This window comes from Nothoprocta perdicaria, unplaced genomic scaffold, assembly GCF_003342845.1.
Source record: "Nothoprocta perdicaria isolate Ctin4 unplaced genomic scaffold, notPer1 scaffold_2, whole genome shotgun sequence".
NCBI classification, from domain to species: Eukaryota; Metazoa; Chordata; class Aves; order Tinamiformes; family Tinamidae; genus Nothoprocta; species Nothoprocta perdicaria.
This window is the reverse complement of record NW_020455204.1, coordinates 7,650,032-7,658,416: the sequence shown is the minus strand read 5'-3', so window position 1 is coordinate 7,658,416 and position 8,385 is coordinate 7,650,032. Positions and strand designations below refer to the sequence as shown.

Here is an 8,385-nt window from a genome sequence, read left to right as displayed (position 1 = left end):
CCCCCGCGCCGGGAAGGGGCTGGGCCGCGGCGGCTCGCCCTGCCGCATCGAGTCCTTTAAACATGGCGCAGGCCGCGGCGGGCGGGCTGTGAGCGCGGCCGCCCGCGCGGGACATGGCTCAGGCGCCGCCCTTCCCTCCCTGCTCCTAGGCAAGAACATGCCCAAGGCCGGCGCGGAGCACGCGAGCCCCGAGAGCGCCGACAGGAAGGGCCCGGGCCGCCCCCGGGCCGGCGGGGTAAGCGCCGCACCGGGCGGGGCGGGCGGCTCCCCGGGGCCCGCGCTCGCTCCTGCCGTTGGCGCGGGGGATGGGGGGCTCCGAAGCTCCCTGGTGCCGCGGGAAGGTGCCGCCCTCGCGCCGGATCCCGCTGCGAGCCCGGCGGGGAAGAGCCTGTCCCGGAGCCGGGCACAGACAAAGACGCGGCGGCCGCGGCGGGCGGCGGGGAGGGAGCCGCGGGCTCCGGGGCGCGCGGGGCTCCCAGCCGGGGCGCCCTGCTGCCCGCGCTGCTCCCGCGTCCCCTGGAAATGACCCCGGTCAAACCGCTGGCGTTGTCCCCAGCGCTTTGCAGTGCTCGGTTGACACACAGTTAACTGCTTCCGCTTCAATAAAATTACTAAAATAGGGCATCCCTCCCCCCCAACTACCTTATTATAATCGGCTATTGCCTTTACCAGGCCTGTCAAGTACTGTGTGTGCCTGCGTCAAATTGACTAGCTGCCTCTCAGAGGGTTTTACTTTAGTCTTTGCTAGAGTTTTCTCATAGACTAAGGTTTGAGCCTTTGCCTGCTGTTATTTTGTGTGTTAATTACGTAATGTTAAGTGTATTGCTTTCACAATTACATTAATTATTAAAATTATTCTATGCATTCTGTTGTTGCACTTCGTTTGCTCTTTTAGTGTCTCTATGACTGTATAGGCTGGGCTGTTTGATTAGTCAAGTCCCTCTGTAGGGTTTGCTAGTTTTCCTAACCTATAGGACCCTTTGTGTGCCTTAAGAAAAAAAAAATAAGGGGAGGGGGGAAGAGAAAGAAAAATGGTTTGCATGCTTTTGTTGTTTTAACTGGATTGTAATGTCTGAATACTACTTTTAGCTGACTCCAAATGTAGCCAAGAAAAACTGTTCCTGACCAAATTGCATCCGTTTGTCCAGACTCTGAGGCTGAACTGTTGAGAGCCCTGGGTGCCCTGCTAGGGCCTGAGAGGTGGCAGGGGACAGTGAAAGCAAAGGCGGCCCAATGCCCTGAGCCTCGTTCCATCCGATACTGTCCACAGGCCCCGCAGGCCCAGGGCTCTGCGGTTACTCGACCAGGCCAGAGGATTTTGCACTTTTCCTCACTGACACTTTTTGTCTGGACTGTGCTGGGTTTTTTTTCAATCAAAAGCAACTTTTCCGTTTTTATTGGGGAGGTATAATGGGCAAACGGAGAGCCTTGTTTATCTCCTAGGCATCCCTCATTCGTGTTGCCAAAATGAAATGTCATTCAGAGCAGAGCGTGTCCAGCTGATTCCTGGTCTGTGTATTGCCCCATAAAGCATATAATTATTTCACGGTAACATTTGATATCTCGAGAATGTATTTGGGTAAGCTCATACCTTTTACACTGAAAGGTATATTTTCTGCTTGGGTACTTCTGCTTTATTATCGGGTTGGGTTTTTTTTTTTTTGTATGTATGTACTCTTTGCAGCTTCCTTCTTCCTTAGGAACTTGGATTTTTTTTTTATTGTTATTTTTTAGCACCAGAATTCATATTCTGAAGCACAGGATGAAAGCTGGAGTTAATTATAGTTATCCCATCCTGCCACATTTCATATGAAAATTCTTTTGGACTGAGAGCTTGCATTAGTAAGTTCTTCTTGAGCAGTTACCACAGTTATGTTTTCATTTAGCAAAAATAGCAAGAGTAACAAGGATGATGCATTAAAGCACAATGTTTTGCATTGGAACAGTTAGCTCTAACTCCTGGCCTTTGAAGCACGCTGTAGATACCAGCTTGAGGTTCCTGGAGTCTCCACAAGGTACTGATTCTTCTCCCTCTCTGTTCTAGGAGAATGTGTTTATTGGTCAATCCAAAATCTACAGCTACCTGAATCCTAACAAATCTTCTGGTGCTCGTCCCCCACTTCAAGAGGAGAACTCTGTCATGTATCACGAGGTGAAATGTCAGGGCAAAACACTAAACCAATCCTACAGAAAAGGAGATGGTAAGATTGATCTTTGCACTGTTTGCTTGTCTCGTGAAATGTGCTTTGTTCCTTCAGTTTGCAAACTTGAGAAGGCAGCTAAAGAGGCCAGAGAGCTCCCTCCAGCCACTTGCTTTCCAGTCCCCCTGCTCTGTTGGCAAACTGGGACTCCACAAAGATTGAGGGTCTCATCCTCTTCAAATTCATGTCATGGGTTTGCCAAGCAGTTTTCCTCTTCTTATTTTATTTTTATTTATTTTTGTTTGTTTCTAATCTTCATGCAAAACACTTCTGGTGTGCAGATATTTTAATTTCCCCTCAGCATTGTGAGTGCCAGATTTTGGGGTAACTTGACAACTTTTGCACCCCTCATTTTGACGATAAAGTGAAGATGACTTTAGTCAGTTACACGGTGCAGCTGTGCTTTATCCCTTTAGCAATACTGAAACATTTCTATTTCTTTTGGGACATGGGACTGTTAAACCTAGTATCTTGCTTTAAATAGCAATTTTATTTAGCTTTAAGCCATGCTCATCTACCTCTAAATCTGTTAGCTCAGAAGGAGGATGCGGTGAGGTCAAGGTAGGATGCATCTAACCGAGCAAGCGTGGCATGTAGGATAGATCTTCTGTTTCTTGCTAGTGCTTGCCTCTCTTCTCATGTGAATATTTTTTTCCCCTCTGTGTGATATGAGCTGCTTGCAAGAACATCTGCAGCTACTGACCCTAGCAATGTAGGATTGAAACTGTCTTGCAGTCTCCGTCAGTGCTGAATGTTGATTCATTTTGGCAACTGGATAATGTAATGGGCCAAGTGCCCTTAGCAGCAGGCTGTGGTCCCATGTTCAGATTTGGGAAAATTTAATAGCAAACCTAATTTAATAAAAGACGGCAGCAGAACTCAAGTACTTCCTTTTCTTTGCTCACTCTTCTTCTATCACTTAGTGCATTGTAGAAATAGCTAGTCAAAAGTCCAATAACAGCCTATTTGGGTTCTAGTAGAAAGAAATTGCATCATTCTCTTTCTCCTGTTTGACAGAACTAGAAACTTGGACTAGAAACCACTGGAATTCATTTAAAGCACTCTGATATAGATGATCGTAAGTTCAGAGCCTTACTTTATTTTCCTGTCACCAGAAAAAAAGAAAGGTGGCAAAATAATTGAAGGTGCTATGAAACCAGAAGACCAGAAAGATAAAGCAAGTGGGCGCAATTCTTCAGCACCTTCTTCTCATCAAAAGCAAGAAACTGCAGAAACTCGAAATACGGCTCTGCCTTCAGAGTGTGCTGATGAGGCCAATGCAAAGCCAGCCCAAAAAAAGATGGTTAAAGCAAAACGTGGACCAAGGAGAAAGTAAGTAAATTCAGGAACTTACAGTTTCTGAACAAGTTTCTCTGCTTGTGCTGTCTTGTAGCAGGAGACCTTGATCTGTGATTTGCCCTCATGGGCTGTAGGAATTAATGTAATTATGTTAATCCTTGTTCTGTTGCCCTTTTTTAAAACAAAGGATGCTGATGGGGGAAAGAGATTCTTGAAGACTTCTTTATTATTTTTCCCCAAGACTAGTATGTATGAAAATACAAAATAACACCTGAAGTATATACCTTGCAGAGGACTTTTTTTTTCTTTTTTTGTAAGCAAGGTTAGTGTGCTTTACCTCAAATGAGATGCTTGCTGCTTTCTTATGTAAAATGACATTAATGAGGTTGTAAGGTCTGTTTTTATTTGGACAAATTGGAATGTGTCTTGTCAGAAACAGGATATTAATTTAATCACAGCTGGTAGCTTCCTGGTTTTGAACTCATTCTTTTTCTTATAAGATTAGAGTAACATAACTTAATATTACAGAATAATTTGTCGAGAAGGTTTCCTGATATAACTTTTGAGAGCCTCCTGGAAAGGCACACAGGACATCAGGCTCAAAATGTAACCTTCAATGCGCTTCCCACGGCACCTTATTGTTGTTGTTAAAGGATTAGTTCTGTAACAATGGAAAGAGCAGGGTGAGGAAAACGGGTTATAGCTTTTGGCTTGGAAGGAAGAATACTGATAAGATGCTGATTCATACTGGTCAACTTTCAACATACTAAGTTGAAAATTTCTTGCAAATATCTCAAGGATAGAGGTGTAATTTCAGAAATACCCTGAGGTATGCATATTTCTTATTTTTCTTATCCCTTAGAGCACAAGGAAGAACACAAAATCGAAAAGTGACAGATTATTATCCAGTTAGAAGAAGCTCCAGGAAGAGCAAATCTGAATTGCAGGTAGTGCTGCTTGTTAAAATTGCATAATGTACCATGTGGCCGATCGGTGGAATGCTTGAGGAAAGTGTGTTTCTATCTATTAACCGTTTACACCAGCAAAAAGCAAATATGCCCTAGAAATATTGTTAAGATAACTTTCTTAAAATATCAGAACTAACATCCAGTTCTTTTGGGTTGGAATCTAGCTACTTACATATCTCTAGGAAGAGATCTGTGTCTCTGCCATTCAGTTTTGCTAGGGAAAAAATGGTTGTTTGGAAAAATGAGTGACAACAGATAATCAGCTAATAATTAGCTATGAAATAACCCCCCAGCAGTACTGTGATTTTACTCTTATCTTGTTTCCCCTGTAGACTGAGGAGAGGAGGAAAATAGATGAACTAATCACAAGTGGGAAAGAAGAAGGAATGAAGGTAACTGCAGTACTGACCTAAGCAGCCTTATAATGTTTACACAATCTCTTGCTGTTAATCTGTTTAAACAGAAAGTAGAAACACTCGGTCTTGCAACTGCTTCAGTTCATTGTTACTAAGATGAAAGTGCAGCAAAACTGGAAGATGTTTTCTTTCCCTTTTGAACAGTGGATTTCCACTTTCCTCTTTCATTCTGACAAACATATCTGCTCCAATAGATACTTTAGTCTTTATACCACAGAAAATGTGCTTATTCCTTTTAGTATCTATTGTCTTGGTTAGTCTCTGAAAATACTGTTAGATGTAGAAGCCTTGTTTGGCCTGTGTATCTATGGAAACATATGGTACATGCACGTGCATATATACTATGCCCAGTCACTCTGCATTGTAACTAATTCTACTAGAGTGTTTACAGCCAGTCTCTATAGATTCTTTGTTAGTGCCCTGCCTAGGTAGGGTGGACTGATTCTCCTCCTGCTGTTAGTAAACACTAGTTGTTGGGACCAACTACTTATTTTTTGGGAGCCTCTGACTACCCCTTTTAGAAATTAAACCAGAAATGGATCTTACGACAGCAAAAGGCTGCAATTTGTTGAAACGTGGCAGCCTCTAGTTATAAAGTTGCTCCTAGGACAGTGATGGGATCTCCAAGGGGAAAAGTGGCCCAGCTTTCTGGTTAACCTCTAACTTTTTGTTCCGAACGTACTAATGGTGATGGTGCTCCTGAAATGAAAAGAAATGACTTCCTCAGCTAATGGATGTCTGCTAGTTTTAAAATATTTAATAACTCTTTTGCTTGTATGGTTTTGATGTAATTCTTTGACTAGAAAACTTTGTATCAAAAGAACTTTGTATCAAGATACCTGATTTGCATTGTGTTGCTACAGCTTTATCAGCAACACATTTAAATATCACACTGTGATGTGCTTTTGTTTAATAATGAATCTGACACATAGCAATTCCTCAGTTAATGGCATATTTGCAATCATGTAAATACTTTTCCCTTTTCCAACTGATTTTCTTTTCATCTCAACAGATTGATTACATTGATGGCAAAGGGAGAGGGGTAATCGCTACTAAACATTTTAATCGAGGAGAATTTGTAGTTGAATATCATGGGGATCTCATAGAGATCACTGATGCTAAAAAGCGAGAAGCTGTGTATGCTCAAGACCCATCCACAGGCTGCTATATGTACTATTTTCAGTACCTCAGCAAAACATACTGGTAAGCTGTTCCAGCCTTAACTTTTAAAGCTTATGATAACTGAATGATTGTATCTTTGCATGCTGCTGAGTTTTTGTTTTCTTGAAAAATATTCATTTTCTAAATGAGGACTACAAATCACAATACAAATCTTAGCTGAGCCACTCCTTAATGCCTTGTATCTGTTTGAAAGGTGTTGTAAACAGGTACTTTGAAATGTAATAGATACTTGACCTTTCTTAGGCTGTGTCGCCCTCCTCCACTCTGCTTGTTGCTTAGCTTGCCAAAGCTCCACTTCTTTTTTGGTATTCTCCAGTTCTTTTTACTCAGCCTTGTGTGGGAGCAGAGGCTCTTCTCCCAGTTCTGCATTCTTTTGCTTGCTTATGCAGTGGATAGCGTACTTGAGATGCAGTTTTTGAGGGAGGGTATTTAAGGTGTTTGAGCCCTTCTGGTGTTTGTCCTATATCTGGATTTGCGGATCCTCATAAAGAGTCAAGAGCTGCTTGGTTTCAAGACCACAGTTTCCTGGGTTGTGTGCTATAACCACTAAATGTCCAGCATGGTTTTAGTTTTTAACCTTATCACCATCGTGCATGCTGTCTGTTTGGGCATATGAATATTCTATAATGTTCTTTCCTTCGTGTTTTTAAACCTTTCATGAAGTTCCAATTTTTCACCTGATTGGTGCTTTGTGTTTTGTCTACAAATGTGACTTGTGCGTGGTATCTGTCTTGTTCTTGCAGTGTCGATGCTACAAAAGAAACTAATCGCCTGGGAAGACTGATTAATCACAGCAAATGTGGCAATTGTCAAACAAAGCTTCACGACATCGATGGTGTACCTCATCTCATACTGATAGCTTCCCGAGACATTAAAGCAGGTGAAGAACTGTTGTACGATTATGGAGACAGGAGCAAAGCTTCCATTGAAGCTCATCCATGGCTGAAACACTAACTCCTCTTTTTTGTTTTGACTGAGTGCTCTAAAGAGTCGTTGGATTTATTTCTCCTGTCCTCACCTCCCTCAGCTTAGTGGACTGCTTTTGGTGTTTTGAGCTCCTTAAAACTGTATTTTTGCTTTGCAGTATTTAAGTACCTATTGCAGGTTTCCAGGCAGGCTTGAATAATTGATCTTAGATTGCCAGAATTTTTATATTGTGTAAGGAAACTCCATAAAACCTGAACACTTTTTTGCATAGAGTAACCAGTGCCACCTGGGCATGCAGTCGAAGACTTGCACAGATTGAAACTCAATCACTTGGGTTGTACTTCTGCTTTTGCAGTGAAAACTCCTGCTCCACTTTGTGAGGAGATGAATTTGGCGTTAGCTTTATGACAGCAGATGTTCTTCTGTACTCATGTATCTTACATCCAATGGCTTGACTACTTGTCAGACTTGCTTTTGAAACCCAGTCTGGCAAGCTTTTCTGAGATGGACGCTATTATTTCTATCATTCTCAAATTTGTGGTAGGGATCTAATTTTTCCAGAGTCATTATCTCATGTTGGCCATGGAGCTTCAAATGCACTGGCACTGGGGAAGATGGATGGTCAGACTGACTGCCTTCTTCAGAGAAATTGAATGTGGATGGATTTTGATAGACTGGGTTGATGCTGATTAGAAACATGAAGATAAAATTTAGTCATTACAGTGAGAATCAATTTTTGACATTATTTTCTAAAGTTTGAGATGGTACCTTTTTATAGGTGATGGCTGATTCTCGGAGGTGCCTCCTGGAGGGTTTTAAAGAAGCAAAAGGAAAATCTTTCTCAAAAAATTATTACCTCCCTATGTTAATTAGCCACATCAGAAGCTATTTATTTACTGTGAATGCTTGAAGTAGAGCATAGTGGTTCCAAAACCAGGAGTCATCTTCATATGCAACTTCAAACTGTAATGATGGAGTTCATGCAATGAAGAACATAGATTCCTTATTGCCTGGTCCTGTAGGTCTGTCCAGCGTGATCTGGTCCCACTGTCGGAAAGGGGAGCTGTGCTCAGCGTCTTGCAGATGTTTTTAACAGAGCTATTGGAGAACCAAATCTGGGATATAGGCGGGCAATACAATGGAGGTCCTTTATGTTAAAGATGAATTCTTACCAGTTGGAATTTTTGCCAAGGCAGGCTTGGCACGTGTGTAGCTGAAGATGGCTGTGAGCCATCAGCCACACTTGCTGCTGGAAAATGTCAGCATGGGGTCTGTGGCTCTGTAAATGTTTTCTGCTTCTCATGTCTTGAAGGCTGCTGCTGTTCCAGCAAATGCCCTATAGGACAATCTTATATGCTTGCCTATGTGATAGGTCAGATAGCAGCAACATCC

General features: G+C 42.5%; 1 protein-coding gene across 1 annotated transcript in view; it reads left to right on the top strand.

The window, feature by feature from the left end:
- The window catches only part of KMT5A (lysine methyltransferase 5A), an 8,566-nt gene extending 181 nt beyond the window's left edge, over positions 1 to 8,385 (top strand). The window contains exons 2-8 of the mRNA XM_026037484.1: positions 72 to 235; positions 2,045 to 2,201; positions 3,317 to 3,533; positions 4,363 to 4,447; positions 4,801 to 4,860; positions 5,897 to 6,087; positions 6,810 to 8,385. Coding sequence (XP_025893269.1) covers positions 72 to 235; positions 2,045 to 2,201; positions 3,317 to 3,533; positions 4,363 to 4,447; positions 4,801 to 4,860; positions 5,897 to 6,087; positions 6,810 to 7,020 — 1,085 coding nt within the window. The 3' untranslated portion in view covers positions 7,021 to 8,385. The remainder of the gene's footprint in view (positions 1 to 71; positions 236 to 2,044; positions 2,202 to 3,316; positions 3,534 to 4,362; positions 4,448 to 4,800; positions 4,861 to 5,896; positions 6,088 to 6,809) is intronic.